Source organism: Astyanax mexicanus, chromosome 1 (assembly GCF_023375975.1).
Source record: "Astyanax mexicanus isolate ESR-SI-001 chromosome 1, AstMex3_surface, whole genome shotgun sequence".
Lineage (NCBI taxonomy): Eukaryota > Metazoa > Chordata > Actinopteri > Characiformes > Acestrorhamphidae > Astyanax > Astyanax mexicanus.
Window position 1 is genome coordinate 104,137,951 of NC_064408.1, and position 19,934 is coordinate 104,157,884.

At 37.8% G+C, this 19,934-nt stretch overlaps 1 protein-coding gene across 26 annotated transcripts in view; it reads left to right on the plus strand.

Annotated features, from left to right (window-relative positions):
- The window catches only part of LOC125780956 (repetitive organellar protein-like), a 38,271-nt gene that overhangs the window by 529 nt on the left and 17,808 nt on the right, over window positions 1-19,934 (plus strand). For 2 of the 26 annotated variants that reach the window (XM_049463396.1, XM_049463305.1), the window contains exons 2-5: window positions 85-138; window positions 644-709; window positions 1,803-1,877; window positions 4,453-4,527. In XM_049463396.1, the coding sequence (XP_049319353.1) occupies window positions 85-138; window positions 644-709; window positions 1,803-1,877; window positions 4,453-4,527 (270 nt within the window). Of the gene's footprint in view, window positions 1-84; window positions 139-643; window positions 710-1,802; window positions 1,878-4,452; window positions 4,528-6,980; window positions 7,113-11,044; window positions 11,461-11,719; window positions 11,786-12,464; window positions 12,519-13,754; window positions 13,821-14,487; window positions 14,620-15,215; window positions 15,238-15,394; window positions 15,730-19,934 lie in introns of those variants that run through there. The other 24 variants (XM_049463306.1, XM_049463341.1, XM_049463354.1 and 21 more) reach the window with 23 other exon arrangements.

Genomic DNA, 19,934 nt, shown 5'->3' on the forward strand with positions numbered 1-19,934 from the left:
CAGATTTAATTCTCAGAATAAAGTTCAGCAGTAACTGTGTTCATTAATAAATATAACATGTATACTGTTCCCTTTATTACTTAGAGAAGCTGAACGACTTGAAAACATCACTCAACAATGAAGGAATCAAGAATCAAGGTAAGAAATTTACTATTTTATACAGAATGTTTATTTCTGTACACAGATACAGAGTACAGAAGACTCCCAGCTGATATCAGTTATTGCAGTTCTGTTATTATTGAGATATTCCTCTTTCAGATGATCATGTGATCAAAGCTGAGTTATGTTCAGTTCTTACAGTAAACAACTACGTCCTCAGTTAGTTAATCAATATGAGTGTTTTATGACAGAATCTTTGGTCTTATTTATAGCATGTCTTTCCTGGATAGAGAATCCAAAGTGCTTCCTCTGATACTGAGATATATTCAGTACTGAAGTATCAGTTTAACACATTTATTTAGACCTGCTTTCTTTATACTCCAATTAAAAAAAATATTTAGTAAAAAATAATAGTATTTTGTGATGTACAGTTAATTAATTCCTAAAAAAACAACTGTAACAGATTTAATTCTCAGAATAAAGCTCAGCAGTAACTGTGTCCATTAATAAATATAACATGTATACTGTTCCCTTTATTACTTAGAGAAGCTGAGCGACTTGAAAACATCACTCAACAATGAAGTGGAGATCTTAAAAAAGGAGAATCAAGGTGAGAAATTCAGAATTTTATACAGAATGTTTATTTCTATACACAGATAAGACAGATATAGTTTAATGGTTATTACATTTAGTTTAGATAAGGGCTGGTGGCCGACTGAGGCGTCCTCCGGGCCAGCCAGAGGGTTAATTGGCTAATTACCAACACCTGCTATGAACACCTTAAAAGCAGAGCCAACCAGCTGGATCTTTGAAGCTCGTGAGAGCGAATCTTTGCCCGTTTTCGAGCGAGCTTCGGCTCTTTTCTCTTCTTTTCTGCTCTATCCACAGCAAGTGCAGTTTTCCTTTGAGTTTGGTGTAGCTGTGTAGAGCGGTGGGCTGCACCAGCCTCTGTTTCTAATCCTGAACCAGTAAAACCAGTACACTGTGCTGAACCTCAGTCCCTGTTTCTAATCCTGAACCAGTAAAACCAGTACACTGTGCTGAACCTCAGTCCCTGTTTCTAATTCTGAACCAGTAAAACCAGTACACTGTGCTGGACCTCAGTCCCTGTTTCTAATCCTTAACCAGTAAAACCAGTACACTGTGCTGGACCTCAGCCCCTGTTTCTAATCCTGAACCAGTAAAACCAGTACACTGTGCTGAACCTCAGTCCCTGTTTCTAATTCTGAACCAGTAAAACCAGTACACTGTGCTGGACCTCAGTCCCTGTTTCTAATCCTTAACCAGTAAAACCAGTACACTGTGCTGGACCTCAGCCCCTGTTTCTAATCCTGAACCAGTAAAACCAGTACACTGTGCTGAACCTCAGCCTCTGTTTCTAATCCTGAACCAGGATTTTGAAGTGCCAGATGTTGTTAGGAGAATGTTTAATTCATTGGCGTAGGAACCGGGTGGATGGGTGGGACATATATATCAGAAATAGGTGGATTTGTCCCCCTCAAAAATTATACCGCAGAACTGTGGCGTCGCCAGGAGCGAATTGTTTTGCTGTATTGGGGGGTTGTATTGAATCCATGTCTAATATGTATTTTCTGAATATATCTGATATAACAGCTCAATTCTAATTCTTCAGGTTAACATGTATTTGTATCAGGCTACAAACAGGGCTGCTTTATGAATTCATGCATTGTTTTGATCTTCAGCTCAGGCAGTGAATCACAGCACACTGGAGGTGAGATTTGAGACTGAAGTGGATGAACTGAAGACTAAAAGTGATGGTAATAATTTATTATTTATTTTGTTAGGAATAAATATGAGAAATGGGCAGCAGAGTGCACTGCAGGTAGTGTGTAGAACACAGCTCCAGACTCTGTTCTGGTTCATGCATCCGATGTTGAGCATCAAGATTCTTATCAGCCTGAACGGAACCAGTTCTTTGGGTGGAAAATGGCAATCAGAGAATCTCTACGAGAATAAAATACTCACTTTAGTACCTCTTCCAGGTTTTTGGCCACTAGAGGGTTCTTCAGAGTGAGTCCAAAATGAATGAATTCATATGGAGCTGTAACGCGGGGTTGAGACGGGAGGCGGATTTAAATGCGGGTAAAAACAAGACTTTAATAAATAACAAATAAACAAATAAACAAACAGGGGAATAACGAATAAATATATATACATAAACAAACAGGGAAAACAAACAAAGAGCTAAACTAAACAGATAAGTACAAAACAGGGCTAGGGATATATATACAAAGGATAAATACGTAAATAAATACAAAATAAACAAAGAAACAAACAGGCAAGAAACGTGACTAGAAAAATACAAGAAATAAATAGAGCGTAACGAAACCGTGAACAAACAATAGCAAACGTGGCGAGACTAACGACAGAGGAAGGTGCAAAGACAGACGGAGGACAAGGTGGCAGAGGAGGGCTATTTATAGTAACATGAAACACTGAACACCTGGGGAAATAGGTAACGAGGGGCGGAGCTACAAATTAGACACACGTGACGGAAAATTACAGGAGAAACACAGGGGAACAGAGCGAGGGCGTAACAGGATCAACTGAAAAATCATAGTTTATTCATTTATTATAATTTGCTGACTGATAGAAGTTATTCTCAACACAAAAATATTAAATGTTTCAGTACATTAAACATACATTTTAAACGTTTTTGCTGTGAAAAAATGGACACATATTGGAAAGACATCATTCTGCTTTACACAATTCAAGTTAAATCTTGGACAAGTGCACCATTCCACCAAATGGGATGAAACCGTGAATTTTTTAAAAATCTTTTTTAAACTGTGAATCCAATAACACATAAATTTAACTTTTTAAAACATGTACTGGCCAATCTCAGGCATCTTTACTTAATATTCTTCGAAGAGGTTTATATTTTTCTCATTCTTGTTACCAAAGTTCACTACTTCCTTTGATTTTCTCTAAAGAAATGTATTTTTTATTTTAAATACATGGTTGACTGCTTCTTCAAATAATTAATATTTATGACAAAAAAAAAATCTAAAATATGCAAAACCATTTTCTGATGTAACTTCCTGTTGTAGATGAGACTTGTAGAATGTTCCAGATGTTTCAGATGGGGTAATATTTTACAGTAACAGGAATGAGTGAAACCCAGAGACTAAAATGTGTATTTTAACTTAAATATTATGGATTAGGAAAAAATTGTAATTTTAAAGCATATGGGATTTGAAGTCACACATCAATGCAAAAAATTACATCTGAACAATTTTAACATTTATATTTCATGGTATAGTTTATATTTAGAGAGTGTTTATACTTAGAACACTAAATTTGTTTTAGTGTTCTAAGTACTTTTTATATATATATTTTTAATTACTTATCTTATTTTTTTAATTAGGTCAATGTACAAGACACTATGCTTAATAATAAACTGTATTACTGAATATATTATAATATATTATAATATATTATATTATTGTACTCCCATTCATTGTGTCTCTCTCTCGTCTCCCTTTAGCAGTATACAGTTATTTTCTGATATAATGGAGAATATAGGAGGTGGGTAGGCTGGTCATAAACTGACTCTGGTTTAATTCTTGTTCTGGTCACTGTCACTGAGGAGTTAGGTGTGTTCTCTGTCTCTGGGGTCGTGACCTCCTTCCTCTCTAAAACACACCTGGCAGGTGAACAGGCTAGACTAAATTACTAGCAGGAGTGAGTGTGCTGGTACCTGATGGACTGGTGAACTGTGCAGGGGGATTCCTGCCTTGTGTTCAATGATTCCAGCTGGAATCTGTATTTACTGTGATCCTGATCAGGAAGAAGCAGATGAGAAGATGAACTGATAGAGGGATTCCTACACTCACATGCCTAAAGTCATGGGATAGCAATATGTAAACTGAAGTGACCTCAGGGGACAGCTTGGGAACGCCCACACCAGTATAAACTGTGAGGTGTTATCTTGTGAGTGAGGTTAAGCACTAACCAGTATGCTCATGGTTAAGACATGAATTACCAGAGTTAGAGTGAGACCTGATAGTGGTTTTCAGATGGATTGGAACGTTCCATTTCTTAAGTTGTGCAGAGATTTAACATTCCTCCATCCACAGTCTCACGTGTGTACCGTAAATACATCATAAAAGCATTACCACCCACTACGCTGTCCGCTTTGGGTGTATCAGTGCCATCTGGATAAACTTACAGAAATCTGATCTACATTCAAGCAGCAGATATTTAATTCCCCACAGTTTATTTTAAATACAGGTTTAAATTGTTCTGCAAATTCCCACTGTAAAGTTAATTAAACATGAGGACTTTGGTGAAAATGACTGTAAGTGAAAAGCTGTGTACTTTGTTATTCAGAGTCACTGAAAGACTTGAAAAACTCCCTGAAGATCACAGAGAACAATGTGGAGATCCTGAAAAAGGAGAACCAAGGTACTAAATTCAGTTTTCTATGAAAACCTCTAAGAACTTTATCAAGAGGAAGGACTTTCTATAAACAGAAAGATTAAAGAAATTTTTGCATTGTTGAACTTAAATGTTTTTTATATTTTCTTTTTGAGGTTTTAGAGTGAATTAGTATTATTTAATCAACGATCCCATTTAATATATACAATCTAACCACAAGTTTTTCTAATCTGTATAATAATTTATATAATTTTAGTTTAGAATTTGCTCTTTTACTTGCACGGCATGTGTCTCTATTTTCACTGTAAATGTGTTTCATTGTTTATTTCTTGAAACTTTGCATTTGGACAACTACGGAGTGAATTTTGTGCCAAAAGTTTTACGTAAAAAAATTAAATCCACAATCAAAATTTTAAGAATCAAAAGTAAAACATGTATGTTGCAAATTCAAAAGAGAAAAAATATATATCAAATATATATATTTAAATATACTTGGTTATTTTATTATTCTTTGCACTTATTTGAAAATTATTTTAGTTTGGATTTTGCCAGTCTTTGCTTTCATTTTTGGATTTTTTTGGATTTTCTGTGGGTTTTGCTGCTAAAGACTTTTGCTTCTGGAATCTCTCCTTTGCTTCTGCTAACTAGCTAACTCACTGACTAGGTAACCTAACTAGCTTAGCTAACCCACTAACTCACTGACCAGATGACCTAGGTAAACTAGCTAACTCACTGACTAGGTAACCTAACTAGCTTAGCTAACCCACTAACTCACTGACCAGATGACCTAGGTAAACTAGCTAACTCACCGACTAGGTAGGTTAGTGTTCACTAACTAACTAGTATAATTTAAGCATGGATATTTAGCACACCCCGCTAACATGAGCATCTTAATAGAGTTAAACACTTACTTAAAAAAGAAATATAACATTAAACATAACGTCTGTATGAAATTTAATTGGAAAAGTACCTGCTGGTGCTGCTGTGAGCTGAACCCCGTTCGCTCCGCCATGTTTGGAAGAGCGCTTGAAGCTGGCGGGGTGGGCGTGGTCTGTCTCAGACGAGGGTTCAGGGTAGGTGACCAATAGAGATTAAAGGGGAACGCCTTCTTCTAAGCCCCGCCCACCCGTGAAAAGTGTGCCAAAAATCAGAACCAAAAAAATGAAGCAGAAGCAAAGGAGAGATTCCAGAAGCAAAAGTCTTTAGCAGCAAAATCCACAAAAATCCACAGAAAATCCAAAAAAATCCAAAAATGAAAGCAAAGACTGGCAAAATCCAAACTAAAATAATTTTCAAATAAGTGCAAAGAATAATAAAATAACCAAGTATATTTAAATATATATATTTGATATATATTTTTTCTCTTTTGAATTTGCAACATACATGTTTTACTTTTGATTCTTAAAATTTTGATTGTGGATTTTATTTTTTTACGTAAAACTTTTGGCACAAAATTCACTCCATAGACAACATGTGTTACTATGTTAATATTAACCCTCCTGTCATGTTCACCTCCTGCCCCTTACTTTAGTGTTCCCAGTCAAATTTGACCGGTCAGTTTTAACTGCTCTTAAATTAACACAGAAACCATTTTTTACCTCATTTTTTTTAGCTGTGAACAATGTCTCAAAGCAGTGTTTAACCTGAATTTATAGAATTACACATGATAACTGCAGTGAAAGTACAAATAGGCCCTGAAAATGTATTACAAAATGAACGTTATAAATAATACATTGAAAACCAAAGACAAAACTCAACATGAAAGTGTGTGTGTGTGTGCATGTGAATTCATGCACATGAGTGGTCAGAGTGGGCCTTGCAAACATAGGCATCATGTTTGCAGCCCCTCAGGCTTGTTTTGTTTTTCCCTTTTTGTAGCCTCATTTTTTGAGAGATATACTCCTGCTAAAATCAACAGACCTATGTAGGCTTGGAGGTCTACCAGGTCGATTTCTCTCCAGGTGTCCCCAAACACACGCTTCCCCATTTGTCATCTCCAGTATAATTCCCTCAATGAACTCTGGTAAAAAGGGTTGGAAGCTAAACTTGATGTCATCCACATGAGATGAGTGTGTGAGTGAGTGAGTGAGTGTGTGAGTGAGTGTGTGAGTGAGTAAGTGAGTTGGGGTGGTGTGTATGGGGATATTTTCTGTCTGATGAAAGAATATATTTCTGATTACCCATTCATTTCCTATGGCGGTCACTTTTGACCGGGAACACCACAGATGTAACAAGGTTGAATAAAACCCTCAAAATTCAATGAAAGAGGTGATCATCACTTTTATGTGTTCAAGTGCATGGCGTGGAGGATATCATAAGGCCTTGAGGCAATCAGATGTAAAACACAAAATTTATGAGTGTTTTAAGTTGTAAATCGGTCAGATTTGACCCGAACACGACAGGAGGGTTAATAATGTTCAATAAAGCAGAATAAATCTACCAGTGTTGAATTGATTTCTCCAACATTCTGTTTATTAAAGAGAGAAAAGTGGTGTTTTCAGCATCACTTTCAGGCGGGGAAGGTGCTAATCATGGACCATACAGCATTGATGTTACTCTGGTCTACAAACACGTCTTCATCAACATCGGAAACGCTTACAACCCAGTTACAGGTAGGTTATGATTTATTTTAGATTAGGTCAGATTCAGCACGTCTGTACACTTATTAAAAGGAAATTTGGCGTCATCTGTCGTTTTTTAGATGGAACTGTGTTCTTAATCAGTTATGAGAGAGTCAGAATTCTGTTAGGTTACAAATGATCCTAAATATGAGACTAAATTCTTAACTTTAAGATTGTTTTGGGAAATGCACCCCTGAACTGAGTAATCAAGTTCATTATATTCTATGTTTAACAGGCTGGTTGATGAGATCCCTGTTTTATCTCACTTTATCTATAATTCAGGTATTTTCACTGCCCCTGTCAGAGGAGTCTACGAGTTCAAAATATACATTTATGGATACGGTGGAAGACCTGTATCAGCGGCCTTACAGAAGAATGGACATCATGTAACAGGAGTACTTGCTCATCAAGACCAACGCGATGTAAATTCCTCTAATGGAGCCTCACTGTTACTGGAAGTAGGAGATGTTGTCTGTGTGAAGGTCAATGCTAATGCATGGATATATGACAGTACATATCGTCACACCACCTTTAGTGGTCAAATGTTGTTTCCTGTTTGAGCAGTTTAACTTTAAATGTTCAGTGTAAAGAGACTCTGTGATTTTCAGTAACTAACTTCAGAATATACATTTTAAACTCAGAGAGGTGAAAGTTCATCACTGTATTTGTATTTTATCCTTCATTTTCTTTAAAATAAGTAATACTGTATATCTTCCATGTTGTTGTAATGACTAAAAGTGTGGGGGAAAAATAAGTAACTAATAATGTGTGATCTTCACTATGTTACCATTTCACACTTAAAGAACAACATAATCTCTCATGTAATTCATATTGTGATGAAATGAGAACTGATTTTATAAAAGAATAAATCTGAACTTGTGATCTGTAAAACCTGATGTTACAGTGGATTATTGTAACTGAGTACAGAAGACTCCCAGCTGATATCAGTTATTGCAGTTCTGTTATTATTGAGATATTCCTCTTTCAGATGATCATGTGATCAAAGCTGAGTTATGTTCAGTTCTTACAGTAAACAACTACGTCCTCAGTTAGTTAATCTATATGAGTGTTTTATGACAGAATCTTTGATCTTATTTATAGCATGTCTTTCCTGGACAGAGAATCCAAAGTGCTTCCTCTGATACTGAGATATATTCAGTACTGAAGTATCAGTTAAACACATTTATTTAGATCAGCGTCCTTCATACTGCAATTAAAAATAATGAATAAAAAAAGAATGTTTTTTTGTAATGTACAGTTAATTCCTACAAAGTAAAACATGAATATTTGAGAAATTGTATTATTTTTAATCGATTTATTAAACAAATTACGAAGTAGAGAACAACAGTCAGAGGCCTCTGAAGAGTTCATTTACCAGCATATCTGTAATTCAAGTCAAGTCAAGGTTTTTTATTGTCATTACATCTGAGTACAGGTACACAGTGTAACAAAATTACATTCTTCTGGAACCATGGTGCAACATGGGATAGCAATACAATAGACAAAAATAAAGTGCAAAAAGTAACGATAGTGCAACACAAAACTATAACACTACAATAAATACAGCAGACGAGACAGTTTAACAGACAGGACAGTGCAGTACTGATACGGTATAATGAAATGTGCATAGTGAGAATAAGGTGAAGAGATATGTAACATACGGTAACATATAGAACATACATGATCACAGCAGTTACTGAGGAGAGTTTAGAGTTCTATAGAATGAAGCTTCAAATATTGCTGATAGGGATAGAGGCATTTCGGCCTCTGTGTGCTGAGTGTGTTTGTGTGTGTGTGTGTGTGTGTGTGTGTGTGTGTGTGTGTGAAAAGGTCAGTTCAGTTTTGTGTGTGTTGAGGAATCTGACTGCCTGGTGGATGAAGCTGTTGCAGAGTCTGGTAGTGGAGGCTTGGGCACTCTGGTATCTTCTGCTGGACAGTATTAGAGTGAAGAGTCCATGTGAGGGATGGGTGGGGTCGTTCACAATGCTGGTGTCTTTGCGGATGCAGCGTGTGGTGTAGATGTCGGTGATGGAGAGGAGAGAGACTCCAATGATCTTCTCAGCTGTCCTCACTATCCGCTGAAGGATCTTGTGATCCGAGATGTTGCAGTTCCCAAAACAGATGGTACTGCAGGTGCTTAAGATGCTTTCTACAGTCCCTCTGTAGAACATGGTGAGGATGGGAGGTCTCCAGTCTCCACAGGAAGTAGAGGCGCTGCTGGGCTTTCTTTGTTATGGAGGTGGTGTTGAGGGACAAGGTGAGGTTCTCTGCGATGTGAACACAGAGGAACTTGGTGTTCTTCACAATTTCCACTGCAGAGCTGTTGATGTTCAGCAGGTGGTGGACACCTGGAGCTCTCCTGAAGTCAACAACCATCTCATTGTTCTCTGCACAGGTCTGTTATCCACTGCACCTCCTCTCTGTATGCTGACTTGTTGTTCTTGCTGATGAGGTCAACTACAGTTGTGTCATCAGCGAACTTGATGATGTGGTTTGAGCTGTACCTTGCAGTACAGTCATGAGTCAGCAGAGTGAACAGCAGTGGACTGAGCACACAGCCCTGAGGGTCACCGGTGCTCAGTATGGTGGTGCTGGAGGTGTTTTTTCTGATCCTGACAGATTGTGGTCTCTCAGTCAGAAAATCTTAAACCCATTTGCAGAATGAGGAGTTCAGGCCCAGCAAGCTCAGTTTTCCGATCAGATGCTGAGGGATGATGGTGTTGAATGTTGAATTGAAGTCGATGAACAGCATCTAAACATAGCAGTCTTTATTGTCCAGGTGGGTGAGAGTCAGGTGGAGTGCAGTTGAGATGGTATCGTCTTTATTAGAGGAGTCCTGCTACTGATCATGCAATGTACACCTTGCATTAGCATGAGTTTCATATGTTATTAGTACCTGGATCGACTTAGACTGGATTCTGTTTACACTTTTTCCTAAAATGTGTTTCCAGTATGACCAGGTAAGATCAGATTTTACTCTCCTGCATAAAAAGCACATCAACACGTGCACAACTCTCATTTCACTTGCTGTAACTGACTGTAATCATGCTCTCTCACCTGCTACTATAAGTGTATTACTCTCTATCAAACAACACAGCCTAACTGTATCCCTACACGCAAATCCCATTCAGTGTACACTTGTGTTAAATGTGGTGGAGATGCGTCTCTGATCACCTCTGAATGAAGATCATAATGTGATCTGATCATAAACTGCAGTTTCTGCATGATCATGTGAGAGGAGTTAAATATGATACTTATATTGAGCTAAAAGTTAGAGAGGGTGATAAATATATTTAAACATTATAATAATAAGTTCCATGTTCATAATATACAGTATAGTGTGAAGATTTGAACCCTCAGTCCAATGACACATGCTGTTTTATTTCGAAATATAAATAAGTGAATAGATCCTCTAAGAGAAACACATATGACATTTTAGACATATATTTTTATGTTTATTTATTGTTTATTCGTGCAGATGAACAGTTGTTATGATTTAGAATGTACAGATGTGTGTTGTAAACTTTGAACTGAAAATTAAAATATATATAATTTCACTGTGGAAAGGCTGTACTAAAGACTGACTAGTCTCTAGTAAATTGTATGATTTTGTACTGCTAGAGCAATACTTAATAATGACCTGCATATTCTATAAATTGATAAGTAATATAACATCTCTCAGTCTCAGTTAGTGCAGTTTCAGACCCTAAAAATAAGGACAAATAAATTCCCATAAAACACCTGGAAGTGACACTAATCAACATTAGCATTTTTCTGCTGACACCACAAGGCCACACTAAGCTATCTACATTATTATTTCAGAGATTTATTACTGTTTCAGAGATTTTACCTATCAGCTGTTAAACATTTACATGTTTCTGTACAAATTACAGACCAAAACATTCTGATAATACAGTTAATAACTAACACATGTCCACTATATATATAGTATCTGAGTGTAGCAGTGAAACAGTAGAAGAAAGCGGGAGAGTTTTAAAGATGAGTGCAGTTTATCTGCTGCTGCTGCTGGTGCTGGGCTGCAGTTTGTTGGAGGGACAGGCAGTCAGGGTGAATAGCATCACTCTGAGGGGTTCTGAAGACAGAGGAGACAGAGAGAACGAGATTCAGGCTGCTGAGAATCCCACAACTGAAGCTACAACCACAACCTCCACCCAACAAAGCTGCCAGCAGGACATCCACTCTGTACTGAGAGAGATGAGCGCTGTGCTGGCAGAGCTGAAAGTTGAACAGAGACACACGACGACTGCAGTGAACAACTTAGAGAGCAGACTGAGAGCCAGTGAGAGTCAAGTGGAGGAGCTGAAGAAGAAGAGTGAAGGTAAATCATGGAGCATGATGTGTGTGTCTAAATCAGAGAAGAAGGGAATATAGTGAGATTCTCTTTTCTTAAATTCTCTTCATTCTGTTCAGCTTAATCTTAAACAGTGAGTCAGAGTGCAGTGGAGGAAATATCGGTTCTGAATTTGAGAAACTTAAAAAAACATCTGTAACAGATTTAATTCTCAGAATAAAGCTCAGCAGTAACTGTGTTCATTAATAAATATAACATGTATAGTACTGTTCCCTTTATTACTTAGAGAAGCTGAACGACTTGAAAACATCACTCAACAATGAAGTGGAGATCTTAAAAAAGGAGAATCAAGGTAAGAAATTCACAATTTTATACAGAATGTTTATTTCTATACACAGATACATAATAAAATGTACAAATTATCTCATTGCAACAATATTAAATATTTTAGTACATCAATAATAAAAGCCTTTTAAAACTCCAGTTAAAAGTATTTTAAACATGCTCACAAACCAGTCAACACACAGTAGCAGTAAGGCTAACGTCTTTACTGCCTAAAACCCTTTGACTTTGTCTTTGCCAAAAAATCTGAAAAGGATTGTTAATGAAGAGCAAACCATTTACCTTACGAAATCAGAAACGAGTAAAATAAGTACACACCTAGTAAAACAGCTCACTAACATTTGTTCTGTCCAATATCGAATGTGCGAACCGTGTCCTTAGCCCAAAAGTCCCAAAATGGGGCTAGAAAAAGGTAGAGGTGGAGAGTCACATCAATCAAGGTAAATCATGGAGCATGCTGTGTGTGTCTAAATCAGAGAAGAAGGGAATATAGTGAGATTCTCTTTTCTTAAATTCTCTTCATTCTGTTCAGCTTAATCTTAAACAGTGAGTCCGAGTGCAGTGGAGGAAATATCGGTTCTGAATTTGTTACAAAACATCTGTAACAGATTTAATTCTCAGAATAAAGCTCAGCAGTAACTGTGTTCATTAATAAATATAACATGTATACTGTTCCCTTTATTACTTAGAGAAGCTGAACGACTTGAAAACATCACTCAACAATGAAGGAATCAAGAATCAAGGTGAGAAAGTCAAAATTTTATACAGAATGTTTATTTCTGTACACAGATACAGAGTACAGAAGACTTCCAGCTGATATCAGTTATTGCAGTTCTGTTATTATTGAGATATTCCTCTTTCAGATGATCATGTGATCAAAGCTGAGTTATGTTCAGTTCTTACAGTAAACAACTACGTCCTCAGTTAGTTAATCTATATGAGTGTTTTTTATGACAGTTGTCACGCCTTAACCTGTGTCTGTCCTGTGTTTTTTCCTCTTCTGGTTCTATGTGCTTCTGCCCTCTGTTTTTCTGTCTGTGTTGTTCTAGTCATGTGCTTTTCTTAAGCACATGGCATTGTTTTGTTAATGTCTTCGCCCTAGGCCCACCATAGCCATTAGTGTTGTCACCTTTCCTGCAGGCACGTAACACTGTTAGACGTTATCCTGAAGTAAAACATTTGTCATTTGACGTCATGACCAACATTCAGTCTGAAATGAATGTCTATTGGACGTTGGTGGCCAGCTGCGTTGTGTCTTGTTTGTCGTTTTACACCGTCCTTGTGTATTTAAGCCCCTCTGTTTCAGTGTTTAGTGTAGAGTCTTTTGTGTGATACGTAGCTGTGTATGTGTAAGGTTTGAGTTTCGTCCTAGTAATGTTTTTTTTTCTTAGTTTTTATTGGGTTTTGTTCTAATCTCTAGTTATTTGGTTTCCTGGTTTAGTTTTTTAAAGTATTTTGCATATCTAGTGTTTGTTTACTGTTTTGCTTTTGTTTATCTTGTTTCTTTTATTAAATTAATATTACTGCATTTATGTCCATTCTTTTCTCCTTCCTGCTTGACAACAATATATTTGATCTTATTTTATAATATGTCTTTTCTGGACAGAGAAGTATCAGTTAAACACATTCATTCAGATCAGCGTCCTTCATACTGCAATTAAAAAAATATTAGTAAGAAGTACTTTGTAATGTACAGTTAATTAATTCCTACAAACTAAAACATGAATACCTGAGAAATGGTATTAAATCATGGAGCATGCTGTGTGTGTCTAAATCAGAGAAGAAGGGAATATAAATTCTCTTCATTCTATTCAGCTTAATCTTAAACAGTGAGTCAGAGTGCAGTGGAGGAAATATCGGTTCTGAATTTGAGGAACTTAAAAAAACATCTGTAACAGATTTAATTCTCAGAATAAAGCTCAGCAGTAACTGTGTTCATTAATAAATATAACATGTATACTGTTTCCTTTATTACTTAGAGAAGCTGAACGACTTGAAAACATCACTCAACAATGAAGTGGAGATCTTAAAAAAGGAGAATCAAGGTAAGAAATTCATAATTTTGTACAGAATGTTTATTTCTAAACACAGATAAAACAGATATGTTTTAGTACTTTTAGTTGAGATATTTATTAATATAGACACAAAACAACAAACAAATGGATAACAAAAAGTGTTCCTGTTGTTTGGGCAGTGCAACTTTAAAAAATAAAATTAATTTTCCATTGGTTCTTGGCACCATCTATTTGCATACTGAGCATGTCTCCCCCCAATTCACCATCAGTGTGTAGTCATGCCCAGGCTCCCTTTCACTGTGTAGTCAGTTGTAATCTACATGGCGGGTTTGTTGCCTTGTCTTAATGTTGCCATTTGTATAACAATTCAGAATTATTCTACTAACATTGCATCATCAAGTGCCGGATTTTGTGAGGAGAATATTTAATTTAATTAATTGATCACATACTGAGGTTTCAGAGTGATTTAGTATTATTTAACAAACTATTCCAATTAATATATACAATCTAACTACACGTTTTTCTAATCTCTATAAAACTGTATATCTATTTAGTTTAGAATTTTGCTCTTTTACTTGCACAGCGTGTTTCTCTATTTCCACTGTAAATATGTTTCATTGCATTTGGACAACATGTGTTACAATGTTAATATTAATAATTATAATAATTGATTTCTCCAACATTCTGTTTATTAAAGAGAGAAAAGTGGTGTTTTCAGCATCACTTTCAGGCGGGGAAGAGGCTCATCATGGACCATACAGCACTGATGTTACTCTGGTCTACAAACACGTCTTCATCAACATCGGAAACGCTTACAACCCAGTTACAGGTAGGTTATGATTTATTTTAGATTAGGTCAGATTCACCACGTCTGTACATTTATTAAAGGAAATTTGGCGTCATCTGTCGTTTTTTAGATGGAACTGTGTTCTTAATCAGTTATGAATGAGTCAGAATTCTGTTAGGTTACAAATAATCCTAAATATGAGACTAAATTCTTAACTTTAAGAATATTTTAGGGGAACCTTTTTTCATATGTACTGGGAGTGCCCCCTTGTGGCGAGATTTTGGAATAATGTGGCATCAAGGTTATCGGATCTTGTTTCAGTGGAAATTTTTCCCACCACACCTAACCTGCTGCTGAATGACTTATCAGAGCTGTCCACATCCAAATCTAAGAAACTGGTTATCCTTGCAGGGATCACAGCGGCAAAGAGAATGATTGCAATCCGCTGGAAACCCCCACATACTCTGTCAATCTTAGTTTGGTCTCTTCCATTTATTGATATAATGTATATGGAACTCTCCACTGCTCAAATTAATGGTGCAAATGCAGCAAATATTAATATCTGGTACGAAGCCATTGACTCCCTGAAAGAAATGTTGTAAACCCCTCATTCCCTCACTCTTTCTTTTTTTGTATAGACCAGTTGTGACTTTATTGGTAAGATTGGAACTGTGTTATATGTTTGCACTACTTGTTGCTGCTTTTGTTTAAATATTCATAATAATAATAAAAATTGATTGAACAAATTCCTTATATTCTATGTTTAACAGGCTGGTTGATGAGATCCCTGTTTTATCTCACTTTATCTATAATTCAGGTATTTTCACTGCCCCTGTCAGAGGAGTCTACGAGTTCAAAATCTACGCTTTTGGACACGGTGGAAGATCTGTATCAGTGTCCTTACAGAAGAATGGACATCATGTAACAGGAGCACATGTTTATCAACAACCAAATGATGCAAATTCCTCTAATGGAGTCTCACTGTTACTGGAAGTAGGAGATGTTGTCTGTGTGAAGATCAGAGCTAATGCATGGATATATGACAGTTTGACTCGTTTGAGCACCTTTAGTGGTCAAATGCTGTTTCCTGTTTGAGCAGTTTAACTTTAAATGTTCAGTGTAAAGAGACTCTGTGATTTTCAGTAACTGACTTCAGAATATATATATATATATATATATATATATATATATATATATATACACTGCTCAACAAAAATAAAGGGAACACTCAAATAACACATCCTAGACATACCTGTCAAGTTTTAGATTTAAAAATAAGGGATATTTTCCTCTGTACGCTTAAAGCCGTCCCACCAGCCCAACGAAGGTTCAGTATCCCTTACATTTTAAGACAGGTTTACAAAAAATCTAAAATAACCACAAGTGAACCACTTACACACTACAGTTAGATTATAAGAATCTGAAATGTTGTGGACATTCCTACATATGTCATTCTTTTAATACAGCCAAATTAAAAATCCTTTTCTTTAAAAAAATTAAGATTTCATGTCTTTTTTGTAATAAATGCACTCTTTTATATGATATATTTTTTATTTATTTAATGGATTTAAAATTGAACAAAGGGTGCACAAATTCTGCAAAATGACTGTTGGTGACCTAAACATAGTATCATGAGCTTTTACTAAAAGGACATGGACCAGATATGTTTCATCAGTAAAAATTTGTCCTAAGGGGCCTACACAATAATTTTTAATTAATACTTCTTTCTTTTGATCACCCCTGATCAGTTCAGTTCATTTCGGTCCTCTCCACATTTCTAGTTAAACTGAGTCACAAGCTGTAAATTTGTTTATTTTAAAAGGTTTAATCTGTGTGTTTTATTTCAGAGACGAGTATTTTTAAGCAGCTATCAGAAAAATCTCATCACAGTTTCCATGATTAGCCTACCGTTACCTTTCTTTAAGAAAAATCGCTGAATATCCAGATCTGTTTTAACATCAGCAGCTCCGACTGCGACGGGGGGCTTCCCCACACTGACCCTCCTTTGCAAGCTGATTGGCTGTTTCTCCTGAAAGGCGGGACTTTCTCCTTGAACCGGCTCCACGATTGGTTAAGAGACACAGAGCGGTCAGTGCCATGTCTCCTCTATAATATATATTTTTTTATTTTAATATAATACGGGAAATTTACGGGAAAATACTAATACGGGAGGACGGCGGGAAAGAGGAGTAAAATACGGTAGTTTCCCGGCCAAAACGGGAGACTTGACAGGTATGATCCTAGATCTGAATGAATGAAATATTCTCATTGAATACTTTGTTCTGTACAAAGTTGAATGTGCTGACAACAAAATCACACAAAAATCATCAATGGAAATCAAATTTATTAACCAATGGAGGCCTGGATTTGGAGCCACACACAAAATTAAAGTGAAAAAACACACTACAGGCTGATCCAACTTTAATGTAATGTCCTTAAAACAAGTCAAAATGAGGCTCAGTATTGTGTGTGGCCTACACGTGCCTGTATGACCTCCCTACAACGCCTGGGCATGCTCCTGATGAGGTGGCGGATGGTCTCCTGAGGGATCTCCTCCCAGACCTGGACTAAAGCATCCGCCAACTCCTGGACAGTCTGTGGTGCAACGTGACGTTGGTGGATGGAGCGAGACATGATGTCTTAGATGTGCTCAATCGGATTCAGGTCTGGGGAACGGGCGGGCCAGTCCATAGCTTCAATGCCTTCATCTTGCAGGAACTGCTGACACACTCCAGCCACATGAGGTCTGGCATTGTCCTGCATTAGGAGGAACCCAGGGCCAACCGCACCAGCATATGGTCTCACAAGGGGTCTGAGGATCTCATCTCGGTACCTAATGGCAGTCAGGCTACCTCTGGTGAGCACATGGAGGGCTGTGCGGCCCTCCAAAGAAATGCCACCCCACACCATTACTGACCCACTGCCAAACCGGTCATGCTGAAGGATGTTGCAGGCAGCAGACCGCTCTCCACGGCGTCTCCAGACTCTGTCACGTCTGTCATGTGCTCAGTGTGAACCTGCTTTCATCTGTGAAGAGCACAAGGCGCCAGTGGCGAATTTGCCAATCCTGGTGTTCTCTGGCAAATGCCAAGCGTCCTGCACGGTGTTGGGCTGTGAGCACAACCCCATCTGTGGACGTCGGGCCCTCATACCATCCTCATGGAGTCGGTTTCTAACCGTTTGTGCAGACACATGCACATTTGTGGCCTGCTGCAGGTCATTTTGCAGGGCTCTGGCAGTGCTCCTCCTGTTCCTTCTTGCACAAAGGCGGAGGTAGCGGTCCTGCTGCTGGGTTGTTGCCTTCCTACGGCCTCCTCCACGTCTCCTGGTGTACTGGCCTGTCCCCTGGTAGCGCCTCCAGCCTCTGGACACTACGCTGACAGACACAGCAAACCTTCTTGCCACAGCTCGCATTGATGTGCCATCCTGGATGAGCTGCACTACCTGAGCCACTTGTGTGGGTTGTAGAGTCCGTCTCATGCTACCACGAGTGTGAAAGAACCACCAACATTCAAAACTGACCAAAACATCAGCCAGACAGCATAGGTTCTGAGAAGTGGTCTGTGGTCCCCACCTGCAGAACCACTCCTTTATTGAGTGTGTCTTGCTAATTGCCAATAATTTCCACCTGTTGTCTATTCCATTTGCACAACAGCAGGTGAAATTGATTGTCAATCAGTGTTGCTTCCTAAGTGGACAGTTTAATTTCACAGAAGTTTGATTTACTTGGAGTTATATTGTGTTATTTGAGTTTTCCCTTTATTTTTTTGAGCAGTGTATATATATATGTTTTATAACAGAATCTTTGATCTTATTTATAGCATGTCTTTCCTGGACAGAGAATCCAAAGTGCTTCCTCTGATACTGAAATATGTTCAGTACTGAAGTATCAGTTAAACACATTCATTCAGATCAGCATCCTTCATACTGCAATTAAAAAATAATTAATTAAAAAGAATGGTTCTTTGTAATGTACAGTTAATTCATACAAAGTAAAACATGAATATTTGAAACATTTTATTATAAACGGCCGAAGAATTCGACCGTTTCTGTCTCAGGAAGCCACTCAGGTGCTTGTGCAGTCTCTTGTCATCTCAAGACTTGACTACTGCAACTCTCTACTGGCTGGTCTTCCACTGCGAGCCACCAAACCACTACAGTTAATTCAGAACGCGGCAGCACGACTCGTCTTCAATCTTCCGAAGTTCAGTCATGTGACTCCTTTGCTGCGTTCCCTCCACTGGCTTCCTGTTGCCGCCCGCATCCGATTCAAAACCCTGACGCTGGCCTACAAGGCAAAAAACGGACCAGCTCCTTCATACTTGATGGCGATGGTCAAAGCCAGATCTGCACCAAGAGCTCTTAGAGCTTCCAGTACGGCTCGGCTCGAACCTCCATCACTCAAAACACACAGAAAACAGACATCCAGACTCTTCTCTGTGCTGGCACCAAGGTGGTGGAATGAACTTCCACTGGATGTCAGAATAGCAGAGTCACTCGCCGTCTTCAAACGTCGACTGAAGACACATCTTTTTAAAGAGTTCCTAAACTAAAAAAAAAAAAAAAAAAAAAAAGAGGTTCCTAGGGTTCTAAACATGATTAAGTTCTATGTATCTCTTGATCCTAGTCTACAAACTAGCTTTGGATAACTTAAGTAACTTTGAAGCACTGTTGTAAGTCGCTCTGGATAAGGGCGTCTGCTAAATACCGAAAATGTAAATGTAAATGTAAATGTTTTTAATCGATTTATTAAACAAATTATCAAGTAGAGAACACGCAGTCAGAGGCCTCTGAAGAGTTCATTTACCAGCATATCTGTTATTAAAGTCAAGTCAAGGATTTTATATTGTCATTAATCTGAGTACAGGTACACAGTGTAACACAATTACGTTCTTCTGGAACCATGGTGCAACATGGGATATCAATACAATAGACAAACATAAAGTGCAAAAAGTAACGATAGTGCAACATACAACTATAACATTACAATAAATACTGCAGACGAGACAGTTTAACAGACGAGACAGTGCAGTACTGATACGGTATAATGAAATGTGCATAGTGAGAATAAGGTGAAGAGATATGTAACATACTGTAACATATAGAACATACATGATCACAGCAGTTACTGAGGAGAGTTTATAGTTCTATAGAATGAAGCTTCAAATATTGCTGATAGGCATAGAGACATTCAGCCTCTGTGTGTGTGTGTGTGTGTGTGTGTGTGTGCTGAGCGTGTGTGAGAGAGAAAAGGTCAGTTCAGTTCTGTGTGTGTTGAGGAGTCTGACTGCCTGGTGGATGAAGCAGTTGCAGAGTCTGGTATGGGAGGCTTGGGCACTCTGGTATCTTCTGCTGGA